Source organism: Dendropsophus ebraccatus, chromosome 11, assembly GCF_027789765.1.
Source record: "Dendropsophus ebraccatus isolate aDenEbr1 chromosome 11, aDenEbr1.pat, whole genome shotgun sequence".
Classification (NCBI taxonomy): domain Eukaryota; kingdom Metazoa; phylum Chordata; class Amphibia; order Anura; family Hylidae; genus Dendropsophus; species Dendropsophus ebraccatus.
Genome location: NC_091464.1, coordinates 73,661,938 through 73,682,592, shown reverse-complemented (window position 1 = coordinate 73,682,592; position 20,655 = coordinate 73,661,938). Strand labels below are relative to the sequence as shown.

The 20,655-nt window shown below is 38.2% G+C and overlaps 1 protein-coding gene across 2 annotated transcripts in view; it reads right to left on the bottom strand.

The window, feature by feature from the left end:
• The window catches only part of NCAM2 (neural cell adhesion molecule 2), a 328,135-nt gene that overhangs the window by 104,167 nt on the left and 203,313 nt on the right, over window positions 1-20,655 (bottom strand). For both annotated transcript variants that reach the window (XM_069946169.1, XM_069946168.1), the window contains exons 9-13: window positions 17,542-17,692; window positions 14,679-14,866; window positions 8,394-8,490; window positions 6,480-6,653; window positions 3,694-3,813 (exon numbers count right to left, since the gene is read on the bottom strand). In XM_069946169.1, coding sequence (XP_069802270.1) covers window positions 3,694-3,813; window positions 6,480-6,653; window positions 8,394-8,490; window positions 14,679-14,866; window positions 17,542-17,692 — 730 coding nt within the window. The remainder of the gene's footprint in view (window positions 1-3,693; window positions 3,814-6,479; window positions 6,654-8,393; window positions 8,491-14,678; window positions 14,867-17,541; window positions 17,693-20,655) is intronic.

Sequence of the window (20,655 nt, the reverse complement as noted above, 5' to 3'; positions counted from 1 at the left end):
ATATATATATTCACATTATTCCAATTCATATGTACTACTACACCTATAAAGCTCATGCTATTTATATTTATTCTATTGTTTGCATTGTTATGTCCATAAAGATGGACAAAAAAAAAATATATATGCTAATTAGGGGCGGGATTGGCGCCCTTTTTCGTGCATTTAAAACGATTCCTGTACCTTTACTGTTATGCACTTTATTTTTGAGAAAGGAGACCTGATAGTCTCCGAAACGCGTCATAGTTGTGCTTTTAAGAATAAACCTATTGTCTTACCACATCCGGCTATCTTTGGATAATTTTGGCAGCGCTGGTAATATATACCCCTGCGTTTTTATTTTTATCTCTTACCTATACTTGTCCTCACGGGCCCCTCTACTTGGGAGTAACCCGTTTTTGGGTATCATCAGCTTCAGCAGCCATTATCCTAGCCACCACATACCTCGGACCTTTCACAGGACCCCCAGTACCCCCACGGACAGTGAGGGGTGATACGCACAAAGCCCAAGGGGCAACAAGGTGAGCAACCTTCTATCTCTCTATCATCCTATATATTTGTCAGTATTACACGAGGCGCCGGGCCTTTTTTCCTTTTCTTTTATTCAACACTACAAAGCAACATGGCTAACTAGAGATGAGCGAACCGGGTTCGGGTTCGAGTCGATCCGAACCCGAACGTTCGGTATTTGATTAGCTGGGGCTGCTGAACTTGGATAAAGCTCTAAGGTTGTCTGGAAAACATGGATACAGCCGATGACTATATCCATGTTTTCCACATAGCCTTAGGGCTTTATCAAAGTACAGCAGCCACCGCTAATCAAATGCCGAAAGTTCGGGTTCGGATCGACTCGAGCATGCTTGAGATTCGCTCATCTCTAGGGCTAACCTTGGTGCCCCCCCAACACGCCTAACCTCTGTGCTGCCACCCACAACATAGTTATCAGCTCCCTTATCTCCCTTATGTCATGCTGCCATTACTGCTACAGTTTCTACTGCGCTCAGATGTTAGCTACTCCTACAGGGGTGGAGCTAAGGAAATGTGGATGAATAACCCCACCCACCTGATCACTCCAAGTTCCCTCAAAGGCAGGAACAGGAAACAGAAAGGGAACATGACATTGCAGGAAAGAAACACACAGGCAGAGTGGTCATGTGCCTAAGAACTCTAAGTACTCTAAATAGAAAATAGAAGTGTTTGTAGAATGTACAACACCCACAGAAGTAATTAGAATGCTAGTTTATTGATATTTATTTATATATATAGCTTATTTATTGACTCGAACCCTAAAATGAATAAAATGAAAAAAAAAGAAAAGATATACAGTATTTTCCTGCGAATAAGACCTACTTTTTAACCCCGGAAAATCTAAAAAGCCAGGTGTAGTCTCATACGCCAGGTGTCGCCTTATAGGGCGAAAAACTTCGGAATCGGACTGGATAATCTGTAGTTGCCGCATTCGGTGGGGGGAGCTCAAGAAACAGCCTTATCCCCGCCATATGTGGTGACAATATGAAGGGCAGAGCAAGCTGCAGGAGTCCGGGGTATGGGAAAAAATACGGTAGAGTGGCTCTGTGCCCAGAAAAACACCCCTCTTTCACCTTTCTGTCCTGCCCTTGTATCCTACCGGTATTACTGTACCTCCTTCTTTGCCTCTCAGATCTCGCTACTGTCTGATGTTTTTTATTCATTTTCATTTGGTTTGCTTTGGAAGAGGGATAGTCTTATATGCCAAGTACTGTATATCCCAAACTCTGTATTTTAACTGGAAAAGTTGGGAGTCGTCTTATACGACCAGTCGTCTTTTTTCCCAGAAAATTGGGTAAAAGAAATTGTCCTTGAGCCATTACCTTGTCAATTTTTTGAATCCTTACACTTTAATATTCTTTATTTAGTGCTATCAGTATCACAAATTGTCAGGAAAAGTCTATTGTCACAGTAATGATAACAACAGGTGTATACATGAGATCCTTTATACATTTCTAGGTGGAATAACATTGGTGCTGATTTCTCCAAAAAGTTCTCTAAAACCTGTTTTCTATTTGAAAATAGACTGAAGGTATGTACTAAAACTGATATTTATTGAAGTTGAATGTTGTAACAGGTGTAAAGCAACGTGCCCAACATCCAGAAAATCACCAATAATCAAAAAATCAATGCTGTCACTGAAAAAATAATGATGAGTGAAAACACTAAATACCATGGGAGAGAGAGTAACGATGCATCTATATTATATTCAATACTAGAGACTAGGGAATTTTTTCACCTGTTTTGTCAGTTGTCATTCAGAAATTTGGCTTTACACTTTTGTCAGGATACATTTAAATTTTATCTCCTTAGTGCTGGAGCCTTTTACTTTCTGCAGAGTGAATGGCAAAGCAAAGAGTGAATGCCTCCATTCTACCTGTCAGCATTTACCAGACAGTGCTAACACCAGCCACTCAGTGCTACCACATGCTGGCTAAGATGATACCATGATATCATTCTGTCTGTCAGTGTGAGGCCGCACTGCAGCTGAAAGTAGATGATCAATGGTGATGTCAGTGTTGCACAGCTAATTCTCATTCTCTCCATGTCAGATGGCAGGACCACAGCTAGGCTATATGCCAGTGGTACACATACATTTACTTCCTTTTGATTAAATTCTAAGCCAATCACAGCACAGCAGTGAGTCCTTACGGCTACGCCATAACAAAAGGCTGGTAAAAGTGCACTAAACAGGCCAATTCTGTGCTGGGGCATGGAATACATTGTACAGCACTACAGAAAGCATGTGAATGCTGACAAGGGGTTACTGATGCACTAGGTTTTGTGATCTGTGAGCATATGTGCAAGAAATAGCAACAACAATGAAAGGGTTACATTGGGTTAGTATTGCTGCTGCTGCTGAGAAGCTAAAAGGAGGAGGTGGACAAAAGCAGTAGGTACACTGTAATTCAGAAAAAGCACATATTCCCTAAGCTTTATGGATAAGGAGGGATGATAGAGAAGCTCTCTTCTGCCTCCAGAAGACGGTGTCTTATATTAATTTTTACTCCTAAAGATGTACTAGGTCTTATTTTCAGTGGATGTCATATTTTTCCATGAACAATGGGTGTTACAGCAGGTCTCTCCAGCTCATATACACACAATGACCTTCAAGTGGCTGCAGCCCAGGGATAGCAGTGGCAGCAGGCCTCTCCAGCTCAGCTGTGTTTACAGAACAACAGGTGTTGCGGCGGTGGCCCTCTCCAGCTCACGTGCACACAACGGTTCTCTGCAGTGCAGGGACAGCGGTGGTGGGCCTCTTAAGCTCACGTGTGCTACCATAAAAGGTCCTTAGAGTAGTGGGACAGTGTTAACACTAATGTATGGCTTGGGGGGAACCTTAGAAATAACTGCCGCTAGGTCTTATTTTCAGGGGAGGCCTTATATTTCTAAGATTGAATTTTGCACTAGGTCTTTGGGGGATGTCCTATTTTGGGTAGATAAAGAAAGAGAGATACTGTTTTCCCATAGGATTAACAAAACCTGTCTTCAGGTTGTCTGGATGAAAAGAGGCATATAATAATAATAATAATAATAATAATAATAATAATAATAATAATAATAATAATAATAATTATTATTATTATTATTATTATTATTATTATTATTATTATTATTATCCTCTTTAAATAAGATTCCATAGAAATAATTTGTATGTTTTATACTTACGAACAGGAAGTGTTTGAAATATTTCTATTTTACTGTATTCTCCTTGTCCTTTGCCATTAACAGCAGCGACCTTGACTTCATATGTTGTGTTGGCTTCCAAATTGGCCAGAACAACAATTGCTTCAGGGGAAAAAAAAAATATATATTTTAGTAATAGCAATTGAAAGCAGAACAGTACCTTACAAAATATCTCATAATTATCACATTTAAATGGTGTCAAGTCTGCTTGTACTACATTTTCATAGCATAGAAAGAATCGTAATATTGTACTCTTATAGAAAATTACTGACACGACCTTGATACCTACCCCCCACCACCCCCCCACCCCCCGCCGGGACAGAGCTCGGCCGACCCCCTGGTGCAGACCCATATACTTACCGCTTAAATGAAGTCCCGCTCCTGGAGCCAGTGCCGCCGCAGAGATATCCCCGTCCGAAGCCCTGCACGCTCACCAGAGATGAGTCCGATGTCCATAGAGAATGACTGAGCTGTCATACTCTATGGGCATCGGACTCATCTCTGGTGAGAGCGTGCGGCTACAGTGGGGGTATCTCAACGGCTGAACTGGCTCCAGGAGCGGGACTTTGTGGAAGTGGTTAGTATATGGGTCTGCACCGGGGATTGGTCGGCTCTGCCCCGGCACTGGGGGTGACAGGCTCCCCTTAATATATTTAAAGGGAATCTGTCATTATAGAAATCCAATCCAATCGACTGGTACAATATGATAAAGCAGAATGAGCTAAGCAGGTTGATATGCAGTTTGGGATAATACACATTTAACTTCTTCTACATCTAGGAGTTCAGTAGGTGGTAACTCTACTGCAATCTACTGAACTGACTGACAAGCCATTTCTGCATAAGCATGCAATCAGAGACAGCTTTCTGTCATTCAGTTGAACCTCCACCCACTATAATCCTAAAAACAAAGAGGTAAAGATCGAAGACAAGTGAAAAAAAATGAATCCTAAGTTGAAATGTATCCCTTATCCACAGTACACATATAAGGCGGGCACCACATACAGTAGTACTGGAGTGCTAGTCCTATCCAGACCCAAAGACTACCATGGTATACAAAAAAAATGAAAATAGAAGGTCTGCACCTCCACAATATAGTAAGTATTTTTTAAATCCAATCCAAAAAAGACACAAGATTAAAAACCTTTAAAAACACACACATGATCCTAACACTGGCCCCAATAAGGCACAGTGAGAAACTGGTCCACCCCACATGATAATAAAGAGACAGCAAAAATAATGAACAAATATAATTATAGTGTAGTGCAAGAGAATTGTATGTAAACTATCTGACCCTATTATTAAGCGCCACAAAGTGCAAGTGCATATAGAAAAGTGAAACAAAGCAATATCCTGAAAAAAAGGAAATAAATATACAAAAAGATGAAAAAACACAAATCAAAAAGTAAATAAACAGATAATATATATAATCACAATTGCTGTCTCACGGATGGATCAGGCAGATTAACCCCCGGGTTAAATAAAGAATACTTACTATATTGTGGAGATGCAGACCTTGTTTTTCTAGATCTATTTTCTTTTTTTTTTTTTTGTATCCCCTATCCACAGGACATGTGAAAACTAGCAGATTGGCGGAGGTCAATTGTCCTCAAGTGAATGAAGAGGCCATGTACAAGGTTGCCCATTGCTCCATTTATTTTCTTTGAAATTTCCAAAACACAGCCTAATTAAAGGGGTTTGTCTGGGGAGCAGAAGCCAGCCTTCTGCTCCCTGATGCTCATTTCCATCTTTTCCACATTATTGGACATCATGTGCAGGCTTGGTTTTGCCGGCACACACTTGCCCCTCCCTCCATGCCATAAAAGACTTACTTTTGAGACATGAAAAAGCTGTGTGTGCCAGGGAGCAGAAGGCTCCAGTTGTTCTGCTTCCAGGAAAACCTCTTTAAGTGCTCAACAATGTTTGAAACTCCTATAAAGCGTGAATGGAGTGATGATCCATTAGAGGCCCCAGCAAATAAACCGCCACCAATCAGTTAGTCCATTGGTTAGAGGACAACTTTTCTTGAGATAACGCCTTTAAATTGGATTTAAGACAACACTATATAACAGACTGCTTAGCTTCATCTGTTCTATAACATGACAGGAAAAAATCATGCTTATTGTCCAGTATGACAGATTTTAAGACTTTAAGTAGATTTGCCATGGCAGAATGGCTTGTTAATGTGTTCAGGGCCGTATTTACCACTAGGCACCTGTGGTCTGGTACCTAGGGCAGCACCTTGTAGGGGGACAGCACTGGGGAGCAGGAGAAAGAAAACAACTTTTTTGTTTTTATTTTTTTTAGTCTCCCACCTCCCGTTCAGACCTGCTAGTAAATCTGGTGTCTTTTTGAGGGTTGTATGGTGGAATTGGTTAGTTCTGGCATGGCAGTGTTATCCAGTCAAATTTGGTATCAATCTCCCAAAAAATCCATTCCCCGACCAGCCACTGATTCCGACCATGTAGTCTTATAGACTTAGATGGGGAGAATAAGCCGTTATGGAGGAGTGGATGACACGGTTGCTGCGAGATCCCTCCGGCTATATCTCCAGGTCACAGCAGGTCTCAGCAGTGACAACTTTTGACATGTCTAATGGCATGTTTAAAGTTATTATTAATGACATGTACTCCTTAACCATAGACTAATTCTATAAACAATTTGTTTTACTTAGAATTCCCCTTATAGCTAGATCAACCTTATTATAAAGTAAATTAGATATGGAAATTTAATTCCTTGCCTTACAAAGCTCAGGCAACATGATAACTCACTTTGTGTTCCATGTGAATGGACAACTTTCCAAATATCTGAAGACACTTCTTTAAAATCCATTTGATAATGATGAATTGGGACACCACCATGGGAATCAGGTTTATTGAAGAAGATTTTGGCATACGTCTGTGACAGTTCTATAACCCGCAAGCCGTGGGGACTGGAAGGCACATCTATGGGATACAAAAACATCTAGGTATATAAATACAAATACAAAGGTTATTTAATTAAGTTTCTTGAGTTTGCATCTGCAGACTTTATAAATGTTATGAAAAACAAAATAGACAGGTGAGGATGGGGTATATTGGCGGTTTATCCTTTTGAGTGTCTATGTGTCAGATTTATGCTGTGATAGGAAAATAAGGGCATATAAGTAACTCAAAGCAGCCCGCTCAACTTTGACATCACAGATCCTGACTCAGCAGGCAAAGAAAGAAAAAAGTACATAAAAAAAAGAGAATAAAAAATGCTCAAAATACGCAGTTTCGAAACAATATGTCAGGCAGCACTACATCTAATACACTTTTGGTACTGATAGGTGCTCTTTAAAGATCACAGCAATAAAATGACCTGCTTTAGAATGAATGGCAAAGCATCACGAAGAGTCTCAGTGCTCCCTTAAGACCTGTCTCTCAGAAATGATTGCAGTCTTCTGTGCCAAAATCCAAAGGTAAGAAAAATGTGATAAAATATAGGTTTTATTTTGTATTCTACCAACAAAATGTTAGACCACTTTTAATCACTTTCCTGAAGGGAGATTTTGTGATAGTTTGATTGAAGTTTTATAATACACAGATGAACCACCAAAGCAACAATTTTTAACAGTTCTCCAATTTGTACAAACAAAGGCACTTATGCATGGCCCCACTGGATATGAAATCCTCCATGTTTATGATTTTTTTTTATTTTAATTTTAGGTGTTCACTTTTTAAAAAATATAGATCTTTATTAGAGATGAGTGAACCGAACTTCCTGAATCAAGGTTCCTCACGAACTTGGCAAAAAGTTAAATTCACAGATGAGCCACATTTTTGGAAAAGTTTGTACAATCCCAATCCAAACTGGCGGCTGCATATTGTACATTACATCAAAAGCCTAAGTGCAAAGCAAGGGGCTATCCATAATCCCTTGCAGCTGGGCAGTCGGCGGAAGTACCCCCCCCCCCCCCCAACCTTACACTTTCTTTTTCACTGGGTTGTCAGGTAAGGCTGGATCTTTTATTGTAACAAAAAGTATTTTATATGTTAGTAGAATAATGATACAAAAGTAATCATATGGTGGCCTAGTTCTACAGACAATCTGTATATTGTGCTTGACATAGGGCTGCCAATGTTTACTTCATTTCATTGGTAGAGCTGGCTAAAATAGGGCTGCTAATGTTTAGAACAATATTCCATGGCTGTATGGGGGCATCAGCTGTCTGGTCAGCTGTACCTCATGCACTCATGTGCTTCTGTTTTCTGAGTAGATCTTTACACAATAAATACCATAGAAGTTCTACTGTAATCACATGATGTTATGTGGATGAATTCATTGGTAAAGCTGGTTGACATAGGGCTGCTAATGTTAAGAACAATCTTCCATGGTAGTATGGGAGCATCAGCCGTCTGGTCAGCTAAACCTCATGCCCAGTCATGTGCTAATGTTTTGTGCGTACAGCTTTACACTATAAATACCATAGAATTTATACTTTAGGGAAATCATTCACTCGATTTAACCCATATCCCGGACTGTCAAGATACTACATTTGTAATCAAGTGTAAAAACGAAATACCAACATCTTGAAGGAGCAAAAGACAAATATAAGTCCTTAGGCCCTTTCTGAGTGACTGGCAAAGTTATTTCTCTTACAGGCAAAGAACTTAAATAACCATTTGTAAAAGTATATTACACAAGATTCACACTGCACATACCAGCCAATGTGAGCACATACTCCTGGACCCTGGATCCTATTGAATTAATCGCTGTACAGTTGTATCGTCCAAAGTCATTGTCTGATATTGGAGTTATCTACAATAAAACACAGGAAAGTTATATAGAAAGAAGATCTGAAATGTCAAATATGAAAGAAAAAAAAATTATATATATATATATATATATATATATATATATATATATATATGTGTGTGTGTGTGTGTGTCACACGGTTGTCAGATTATTGGAGGTAAATAAGAAGGACCAAGGTTATTTGGCACACATTGAAAAAAAATAAAAATAAAATAATAATAAATATATATATATATATATATATATATATATATATATAATTTATTTTTTTCAATGTGTGCCAAATAACCTTGGTCCTTCTTATCTACCTCCAATAATCTGACAACCATGTGACATCATGTCATATGATTATATCAAACAACTGAGACATCTCTGACATCATAACAGAAGGTGTTGGTTAACCACTGTGATCACATGATCAATTCATTGGTAGAGCTGGTTAACAAAGACTATAGGTTAACAAGGACTGCTGACACAGGAGATCCGATACATGGCCTCTCCCCACACAACCTTGCAAAAGGGTCCCTAAAATAAAACCAATAGGCCACACATGCCTACCATCATTCCATTTGTTCTTTCCAGGACAACTGAAGTTATCCGAATGCTGCATTTGTCCATTTCTGGCACTAAAGAGAATGAATGGTGCAGCAGTGCAACCAAAGTTTCTTCTTCTGCCCAAAAAACCCTTGGCAGTCAGAACTTGGCAGCAAGCAAAAGGTGCAACAGTAGTTTCCCTGTGGTTGTTTTTATGTCCACTTATGGCAGGGGCATACGCCAGGGAGAAGATGCAGATTTGCCCCTTCTCCCTTGCGTATTCCTGCCGTGTCCCCCATTCGCCCAATGGTTGGACAGGGTGGGCTCAGGAAGTGGGGAGGAATTGCCCCCCCCCCCCGCACGGCATTTATGATGATGTACACCTGCGAGTATGACCCACCTGGAAGCAGGTGTAGATTTGTTGCATTGGCTGCAGGGTAGGGTGCGCAGCTGGCTGGATTCACTAAGAGGCGTCCGCCTCTTAGTGAATTTGGCCAGGGAAAAGAGGGCGGGTCTTGATAAATCCTCCCTGAAAAAGTACAGCAGCACATGGGAAATGCTTAATATGCATAATATAGTTTTTAAATTGCAATACTGCTATAGAAAAATGGGCTTCTAAGCATAACAATTGATGAAATATGTACCATCTCATCACCATAAAGATGTCCTCAAAGGAAATTGGCGCTACACTATAGACCTGTCTCTTCTGGGCTCACAATAAGCTTACTCATTCTTGTAGGATGTTGGATACAACCTTTCCCTGCTTAACTCAACCATGGGGGGATCGGTGGAGTGCAGGATACAAGATGGAGGCAAACACTCCCCCATATACAAAAACAGAAAAACAGAGAGAAAAGATGTCAAAATGAATTTCAAAGTTCACTCGTATCTGTTAACAAAAGCCTTCTACTTAAAGTTTTTTGTTTACACCTGAAAAGCTATTTATATTTATAATTATTAATCTTTTTTTTTTTAAATGGTTCAGTTACATAGGTGCCATCTACTAATGCATTGATAGTTCTTTGCTTTATGTCTGTCATAGCCCTAGTGAGACATACAGTCACCACCTGTAATCTTGAAAAAGCTCTCTATGTGAGGGCAAAACGTCACAGATTTTGGGTGAAATAATCACTTTTTTTTATATTTTTTGCTTGGAGTGCTGGAGGTTGTATGTAGATTGATATCTATTATGTAGTATTGTATCAATGTTATCCTTCCTAAATATTAATGAATCCCTCTTCTAGATCCTTCATTCTACTAGAAGATAATTGTCCTGTCTCCTCAACCCTAGATTAGTAGTGCAGACATAATGACACTCTTGAAGTAAACACTAGTGACTAGTGTTGAGAGAGCACTAAAATACTTGAGTGCTAAATCCTATTTAAGTGGAAGACTTGAGCATTAAAGATGAGCGAACCTTGAGCATGCTCGAGTTGATCCGAACTCGAACTTTCGGCATTTGACTAGTGGTGGCTGCTGAACTTGGATAAAGCCCTAAGGGTATGTGGAAATCATGGATATAGTCATTCGCTGTATCCATGTTTTCCAGACAACCTTAGAGCTTTATCCAAGTTCAGCAGCCCCAGCTAATCAAATGCCGAATGTTCGGGTTCGGATCGACTCGAACCCAAACCCGGTTCGCTCATCTCTATTGAGCATTTAGCCAAGTGCCTCCCTGCTTGGCAGAGGGGAGGGTGTCTAGTTCACTTGATAACCTCAGAAAGTAATGGAAACACCATGAAAATGGAACCAGAACAGCAAAACAATTGTTTGGCCACTGTCCCTCACCTTGTCGTTTTTATCTCCACTAATAACCTATGCCTCAAAATAAAAACTTTTCCTAAAAGAGAGTTCTTCAACATGTGAAATAAGTAAACTTTCTAGGGACACAACAACCCATCTTGGCCATATACTGCACAGACATGTACTGCACAGTGAGTATGAGAATGGAAATATGTGGACCCCTCCACACTTTATACTGTATATTTATATTGGTGACATCTACTTGGCATTTCATTTCATTGTTATTGGTCAAGATTAGAGATGAGCGAAGCAGCCGGAAATTTTTTTTGCAAGCTCTGGGTCAAACTCGTTAAGATTTGCGAATCAAATATTCAAAAATTTCATTAAAACAGCCAAAATTATAGTAGCTACAGTACTGGGACTATTGCAGAAGGAAGAATTTGTTATAGCATATTGTTGTTAAAGTGTCAAAAATCAAAAAATCACAATTAAAAAAAAATATATATATATCAATCAGCCAATCATCCAGTTTCATCCATGGACATCAGGGTGCTAGAGATTATGGTTAATGCTTTTCTCCCACCCAGTGACTCTCCAGACAGCATGTGCTGCCACCAATTTTATTTTCTTTTTTTTTGTGAATTTCCTTAACGAATGGGTGGGAATTCGCTTCACAGAACAAAGCAAATGCCCAGGGCGGTTTACAGGGAATTTTTATTCACCAGATTCACTTAGCTCGTCTCTAGTCAAGATAGATAGACAGACAGACAGATACACATGAGATAGATAGATAGATAGATAGATAGATAGATAGATAGATAGATAGATAGATGTTTTTTTAGGTCTGGATACCCCTTTAAGCCAGCACACATGACAGTAGGTGTATTTTTATTTTCCCCTCCAATTCTCATTTTAGCTATCAGATTTTTGCCTGTATATCATCCCATGTGCCTCTATATCATCGCCTTGTAATTTTATATAGCAACTTTGCCTCTACCATCTCTTAAATTGATTACTCTGTGCATTTTTTTAGTCATTTCTTATTTGTAACTGCGCTCATCATTTTCTGCTTAGCTAAGTTCTAATAAAACCAGATTAACCATAAATCTAATAAAAACAAATTTAAGTAAAAAACTAAAACACTTGACTTTCAATATTAATCAGGTCCCTGAAAAGTAATAACATTGATTTGAGCTAAGTAAAGAACATAGTAGTAGTGTGTTAATTTCAATAAATACATCATTTTTGTCATTTGAGATATTGTTTTACTCAAAGAAGATAAACCAGTGGCATGAATAATGAATACAGCAGTGATTATACAGTGTATCTGCAAATATCTTTATGACTTACAGCTTGATAAATGTTTGTTTAGTCTGCTAGGTCCAAAGACCTTTGATGATTAATGGTGCAAAAACTCTCTATAATTCTTTCTGGTGCTAACAAAATTGAGAACATAGACTGTACAAGAAGCTGAATGTAGCCCAATTTTGTGAATAATTGTGAAACAGCATGTTCTAAAGAAAAATAAAAATAAAGAAAGAAAGAAAGAAAGAAAGAAAGAAAGAAAGAAAGAAAGAAAGAAAGAAAGAAAGAAAGAAAGAAAGAAAGAAAGAAAGAAAGAAAGAAAGAGGATCAATATATTAACTGGTAAATGAAAATATTGAACAAGAAAAAAAAATAAGGAAAAAAAAAAGTTCATATTATAACATTTAGCCAAGATATTGATCTGTTTATTCACCCTGTTCTGGGACATTACTGTGTACATTGTTTTTTTTTTTTTTTTTTTTTTTTTTTTTTTTACTTTATCAGTATGTCCTGTGACATCTTTTTACTCCTTATGGCTATGTTCACATAACGTTTTTTTCAGCTCCAATTAAAATGACGTCCGTAATTTTAAGTCTAAAATAACGGACATTATTTAGTGTCTGGCCTCCCCTTAGTGCAATGACTGGTTTTTGCACATTATTCTAGTTTGGGGTTATTAATTGCCCTTTAGGTGTGGCTAAATTGAAAATTTAATAGTAAAAACAGAGAAAGAACGGTGACCAAAGAAAATCTGTGTGTTAACAAAAAACGTCCGCTGTTTGCAAAAGACGTCCAAAAATAATGATCATTATTTTGCCGTCCGCTGTAAAAACATCCGTTATCCAATGCATTGTGTGCATTACATGTCCGTCTTCCCATTGACTTCAATACATTGCCATTGCAGTCAGTTAAATTGCAGCAAAAACAGATAATTTTTTAAATATCAAAATCTGCCACCTTTTCTCTATTTTCAACGTTGTGTGAACATAGCCTATCCCTTTATGATGACATAACTGTGTGTTGTTTACTATTCCTGCTCTGTGACATCAGTTATTATTATTTTTTGACTTTATTAATGTGCATAGCTGTGACATCACTGTACTACTACTGTTGTATTATGACATAATATTGGTTATTATCCCCGTTCTGTCATTTTCTTTTCTGGGACATCTCTGTGTGCAATAATTATTTTCTACCAGTTTAGTGTTCATTATCTATGTGACATCACTGTGTTGTTATCTTTTTATGACACTGCTGTGACATCACTGTAAGCATTAGGCCCTTTCTTATGACTTCACAATGATGCCCTGTGCCATTACAATATACAAAAAAAGGGTTCAAAATCTGCTTATTATTGTGTTACTAATGGGGTTGAGCAAAGCCATTGGGCAGGGTAGGTGGCTGTTCTGGGGCCCATGACTCATAGGGGGATCCTCTTTGCTCTGAACTGACTGTAATACACTTAGGGCCAGTTCACATAAAGTAAATTCGGTGGAATTCCACGGTGGAACTCTACGTTGTGGAAACCCGGCTGTTTCAGTGTGACACTGTTTCTGTACAGGAGGGCTTGTGCACCTCCGCTCTCCATAGCTGTCAGCTCAAAGAATTGACGTGTCAATTCTTTGAGCGGACAGCCGTGGAGAGCCTTTACTGACAGATAAAGGAGCAATAAGCATTTCGCTCCTCTTTCTGTCAATGTTTCTCTCTCTTGTTAGAATGCATTCGCAGACTGCATCTGAAGCGAGAGGCCAACAAAGCAACGCTCCACACTATAACATCATCATAAACATAAGCAGTTCACAGCTCTGCCCAGGGGCCCATAATGCTGTTAGGTTGAACGGGAGGCCAAATATGGCGACACATTGGTTGGCCTCTCCGCTCAACACTATTTACTAATTAATTGGTCAAACTTTAAAGTAAAATTAAAAGGTTATGCAGGATTAGAAAAAAAAACACAGCTACTTTCTTGCAAAAACAGCAGCACACCTGTCCTCAGGTTACAATTCAGCTCCATGCACTTCAGTAGAACAGAACTGAAAAACCCACCCCCAAACTGGAAACAGATGTTGTTTCTGGAAGACAGCGATCATGTATTTTTAGGACTGGACAACTCTTAACTTTTACCTTGGGGATAAAAGTTAATGTATTGATATATTGTAATATAACAATTAGAGGAGTCATCAAGGATTTGAAAAACATGGTCACCTTCTTGTAAAAACAGTGTCTACAGGTTGTGCCTGGTTCTGCAGCAACACTCCATTTGAGTTGCAATATCGTTTAAAACCTTGGTGTTTCTGGTAGAGGGCGGCCATCTTTGACAAGCCCACTTAATATCCATGGTAGGCATACAAACTTTTATTCCATGGTGGTCAGAATCATTGGTAGTTGATAAGAAGACTTTATTTGGGGAAATATTATTATTATTATTATTATTATTATTATTATTAACAACAGCAACAACATTATTATTATTATCATCACTTTTAAATTACAAATTTACTCTGACACATTTGTATAAGAATTTTAGGAACATTTATACTGCCTTATAAGTGTTGTTTTCACTGCAAAGACACATTGCAAGTTTAGCGAGCTGCTAGAATGGCTCTCACCTCTAACAGAATCTTTTTTCCATCCCTGTAGGTTTTTATGTTTGTTATATTCCGTGCAGGTAACTGAATTTTTTCTCTGCTCCAGAAAATTGATGATGGTGGGTTGGAGATAACATCACAACTGATATTAATTGGATTGTTTTCCCAGGAATAATAGATGGTTTGATTTGAAATAAATTTCGGTGCATCTGTTGGAAGACAAAGTTTGCAACGAATATTACAAATGAATTACTTTTGCTTTGGAACATTTAAATTGATTTGTCACAATTGCAGACGTAACTTCAATATTTGATTGGATCAGGCTCTGGTGAAAAGTAGAGAAAAAAAATCATGATAAACTATGAACGGTAAAATAGAAAATTATAAAGAATATAAAGGAAAACAAAGCCACCTCAAACACTGCTCTGAGTCAACAAATGGGTTGGTTTATCAGTAGAGTTTGGCAAGCACTAAAGTACTCGTGTTCATTACTTGAGTCCAGTATTTTTCAGTGCTTGTATGGTCAACTTAAATAATGAGCCCTATTGAAAACAATTGGAAACTCGAGCATTATACCAGGTGCCCCCTGGTTGGCAGAGCAGAGGGCACCTGTTTAATCAGAAATCTTAAAGAGTCACAGTCTAGCCCCATGGGGTTCAGATATCCCTCCCCTGGGATCCAGACTCTGCTTTGCTGGGATGGAAGGGGGGATTATACTTACCGCTCTGGTCCTCTACTATCTTCCATATCGCATCTCAGCCAATCAGCGGCTGAAGCGGGACACCGTTGCAGCTGCTAATTGACTGTACAGCAGTAATGAAGATAGAACACCGGAGCAATAAGTATAAATTTACCCAATTAGGGTATTATGTATTTCCACAGCCTTAAAGCTTGTTGGAGCGCTCCTGAGCAGCAAACACCCGAGCATCGAACCCAACACTAGTTATCAGTCAAATCAGAGATATTCCTTAATGGAAGCCGCACTGGACAGTAGGGACTTTTTTCTTCTTTTCTCTGCATGAGAGCTATTTTGCACTAATATTCATGGAAAGATTGTTTTAAAGTTTTCTTTTACTAGAGCTGCAGATCTTAAATCAATACCCTAGCGGTTTCCTTTCAGGGACAACATTTAAAACTATTTGCAGTTATCACAGATATTTCCAATTTTCCAGTTGCCTTAAGTTACAAATGTAATGTGATTTAATTACATTTTATGCATTAGAAAGTTACAGTATACTGAAATCTAAATTTATTTACAGTATTTAGCCTTACCCTCATATACTGTAGAAGCACTATCCTGACCATAAGTAATCAATCATCCAACTCTACAGCTCAGCTTTATAGTTTCATGTTTACCCTTACCAGAGTTTTCAAATAAATGATGTTAAGCGCAGTAAAGTAGTTTTCCAATGATGAAACTTATTGTAAACTATCTAATGAATAAACATATACCGGTATGTATTATCTTGTTACCTTTCTGTGGTCTTCCATGCTTTTGTTTGTTCTGTTGTCTTCACTGCCCCATTTTCTGTCTAATGTATATCCTTTAACAGACTTCCTGTCAATGCTGTACACTTACAGAATATACACTAGACAGGAAGTGGGGCAACAACAGAGCAAATAGTTTGAATCAGAAGCAGAAGGAAAGCTTGAGAGATTACAGAAAAGTAGTAAAATGTAACTATTAACAAATATACTGTAAATGTATCCAGGGTTAGGCTATGTTCACACAACGTATATTTTTGTAAAAGTACAGCCATTGTTGCCGATTGCAATTAATACGAAAATATACATTACGTTGCTGTCTATGGAATCCCGGCCGGAGTGTATACACATAGTATACACTCTGGCCGAGATCCTTAGCGGCGCTATAGAAAACTTGTCAGTTTTCTGTGGCCGCTATTCAGTGGATAGCGGCCACAGAAAACCCTGTCAGTTGACACAATGGAGTGAGTGGCCCCGGCCGTCCATTTTGTGCTGTGGGGAGTTCTGATGTGGGAGCACAGTGATATAAAGATCGGCAGAGGCAGTAAAGAGCATCCTGCCGGTACTGTAGTACCGGCCGGGATGATCTTTTCTGAGACCAGACGGTCTCATACTATGTGTGACCATGGCCTTAACTTGATCACAATAACGCATTTATTTCACCTCAAGACTACCTGTAGTTATAACTTTCGAAATTTAAATAAACAGTAGATGTGATATACAGCATCTTTGCAATTTACTTTTTTTTTTTCTTTTAAGTTATCAGTTATCATGGAAAACACGACACCTCCTGTGTTTAGACTTTTTTTTTTTTCTTTTAAGTTATCAGTTATCATGGAAAACACGACACCTCCTGTGTTTAGACTTTTTTTCTTCTAAAAAAAGTATATACACAGGAAGTTCTGTGTTTCCCAAGTCATCTGCAATCACAAAGAAGGCAGTCATGTGATTGATGGACACATTGAGGAGTGACAGTCTGTACTGTAGTCTATGAGTTTAGTCTCTTTTTTTCAACCAGCGCAAGATGAAAAAGCTTCAGGGGACTGGACCCTGATTTCTGGTAAGTATAGCTTTGTTTACCGGCATGATAACCAAAAAAAAAAAAAAAAAAAAAAAAAAAAAAAAAGGAAGAAGAAGAAGAGTAAATTGCAAACTTGCTTTATATCACATCTACTGTTAATTTAGATTTTAAAAGTTATAACGACAGTGACAGCAACTTTAACATTCCTCCCTGACACAATTGTTATGTCCAGGATCATGTTACCCATGCTACATCTATATGTTCTATTACTAGCTAGTTAAAAATAACTTTTTTTGTCAGAGAAAAAAACTTCAAATTAGATAAGGCTATAATATGACTTTTCCAATCTTAAACCTTAGATTTGACTTTTAAACATACATTCAACATTGAGATAGAGGCTCTTCTGGTGGCCACCAATCCTGCTTGCAGCTTCACAGTCATATCTTCCCGCATCTGATAACATCACATTTCTAATGCGCAAGGATGACTTCCCATGGTGTCCTATACTTTCTATACGATCATCTTGGCTCTGTTAACAAAAACAGAGTTAAGAAAAAAAAAATACTATGGTAATTTACAATATTTACCAATATATATATATATATATATATATATATATATATATATATATATATATATATAAAATCCAGGACAGCACCACAACCTACATACAACCTAACTAAGGATGGTCTGAAACTGCAGAGGTTCGGGTTCGTATGAACCCGAACGCTGGGCATCAGATTCCCGCTGTCTGGCTGCTCCATGCAGCGGGTGGATACAGCGGGAGGACCGCCTGGAAAACTGGGATATAGCCTATGGCTATATCCCAGTTTTCCAGGCGGTCCTCCCGCTGTATCCACCCTCTCCACGGAGTGGGCAGACAGTGGGAATCATTGCCGAGAGTTCGGGTTCGTACGAACCCGAACTTCGGCAGGTTCGGACCATCCCTAAACCTAACTTATAGATACATTAAAAACTAAATATATTAATAAGAAAAGTCTTTTGAGTCCAGCAAGTTTAGGATAACATTACTTCTTTCAAGGTAAAAGGAGCTGAGCTGTAATGTAAGACACAACCCATGGGGAAGCAGTCTGATGAGATCTAGTTCATGTTTTCTATAGGTGTGATTACAATGGCCCTTTTTTGACTCTTATAGTGTTTTGATATTTTCACATGCAGGGCTGTATGGGGTGTCATTTTTTTGTGCCACGATCTCTAGTTTTTATTAATACCATATTTGTAGATAAGACATAATTGATCAATTTTTATTTGTTTTATTTTAAACAAAATGTAATAAAAATAATCAATTCTGGCAGTTTTTTTTTACCACTTTTTGTTTACGTTGTTCACAGTGCTAGAACAATATTGATTTATTTTATTAGATCGGACGGTTTTGCATGCTACAGCACATTATATGTTTGTTTATTTATTTTTATGTGTTTTTTATACAATGGGAAAGGGGTGTGATTTAAACTTTTATTGGGGGAGGGGCTATGTCATGTTTTTTAAAACTTTTTTTTTTTCACATTTTATGTCCCCTAAGGAAATTTTGTATGGATCAGCATAACACATGCTCAACCACCACTGAAGAGGACAGATATTCTTCATTCTAGAGATCAGTGGGGATTCCAGCAGATGGACACCAACAACTGAACTATCACATAAAAAGGGGGTACTTACTTACTCTCTATTATGCTTATGGTTGATTTTCTGTCTTTTTTTTATTATTTTTGCCCCTAACTTTATGTTACGTTTTATTATTACAGTAAGTGAAAAGTTCAAATAAATGTAATGGTATGTAAGAAATGTAATGGTAACCAATTAAAAGATGAAACCATTTTTAATAGAAGATGTCTAAAATTTAAGAGCACCTAACATCCATCCATCCATCTATCTATCTATCTATCTATCTATCTATCTATCTATCTATCTATCTATCTATCTATCTATCTATCTTCTACATATTATCTATCTATTTATCTATCTATCTATCTATCTATCTATCTATCTATTTTAATAACTAGATAGACAGACAAATAGATATTATTTTCCTCTCAAGACAATTTTAATTCATACACTATAGGGCATAAATAAATCATGGGCATAAATAAATCATGAAGGTCACCTGCAGGACCCTAACTCTGGAGGACTCATGGCAACCATTTGAATGAACTCCATGTAATGCCGCTTTTTGCCAGTAGAGGCCACTGTAAGCAATAGGGTAACCCAGAGTATTAGCTGTGATGGTGTCAGCTGCTGAACCTGGGGCTGTTTTCCAGCTAGTTCCCATTTAAAGGAAGAGTTGTCCAGAACTCCTTTCATACCATGTCATTTTTTTAAAGAGTTTCTTGAGAACAATAGTTCATGAAAAATGTTCTTTATCAAGCGAGAAAATGAATTCTGTAAATCTGTTTTGGGGATGGAGGCACAGTGGTTTATTAAATACCTTTGATAAAAATGCAGCCTGACTGATGGTTGTTCTCCTTGCCCAGAATTGACAACCTCATTCTAAGTGAATCAACAATCACAGCTAATGTGAAATGAAATAGCTAGAAGGGCATGTATATTGGCATGGCCCTTGACTATAATATATAATAATTGTTGAGAAATGAGGTTTTCCAAGTGTGGTATAATATATCCATCTATCTTTACACGTTTGCCTTTTTTTCCAAGGCTATTTAGAATAAAATAACGGCTCAGAGATAAGGAAAGTTTAAAAAAAAATCTCATTTTTCCAGGCAAGAAATATTTCAAGTACATTCATGAATATAAACAGGACCATCCATAATTTACATCTCTTCCAGCAAGTGTCTATAGTCTCAATTTTACAGATGAACTCTGCAACTAGTTGTTACTCCTAAAGTCAGAACATACAAAAAAGGTTAATGGGGTACTCCAGCGGGGGGGCACTTTTTTGCTGGGATAGGGGAGGAGGTGGTTGAGGGAAAAGACGTCCACTCACCTCCCCGATTCCAGCGGCGGGTCCCGCAGACGTTACGTCTCAGGTCCGCTCACCCAGTCAGTGAAGGAGGCGGGATCTGAGCGGACTTGAAATGGATCCCACCTCCTTCACCTACTGGCTGAGGGGACCTGAGACATCACGTCTTTGAGGACCAGTCCCAAAATGACCCAGTGGTCCGCGCAAATTTTGATCTTAGTGTTTTCGTTTTTCCCTCCTCCCTTTCTAAGAGCTCTAGCACTTTCAGTTTTCTATCTACAAGCCATGTAAGTGCTTGTTTGTTACAGGAATAGTTGTACTGTGTAATGGCATCTTTCATTTTACCATAACATGTTTGACGGAATCCCAAATATATTATTTATGAAGATATAAATAGGGGAAATCGTAAAAAAGAATGCAATATGGTAACGTTTGGGGGGTTCCTGTGTCTACGTAATGCACTATATGGTAAAAGCGACATGATACCATTATTCTATAGGTCAGTCCGAACACAACTATATGCAGGTTTACGCAGATTCTCTAATGTTATATAT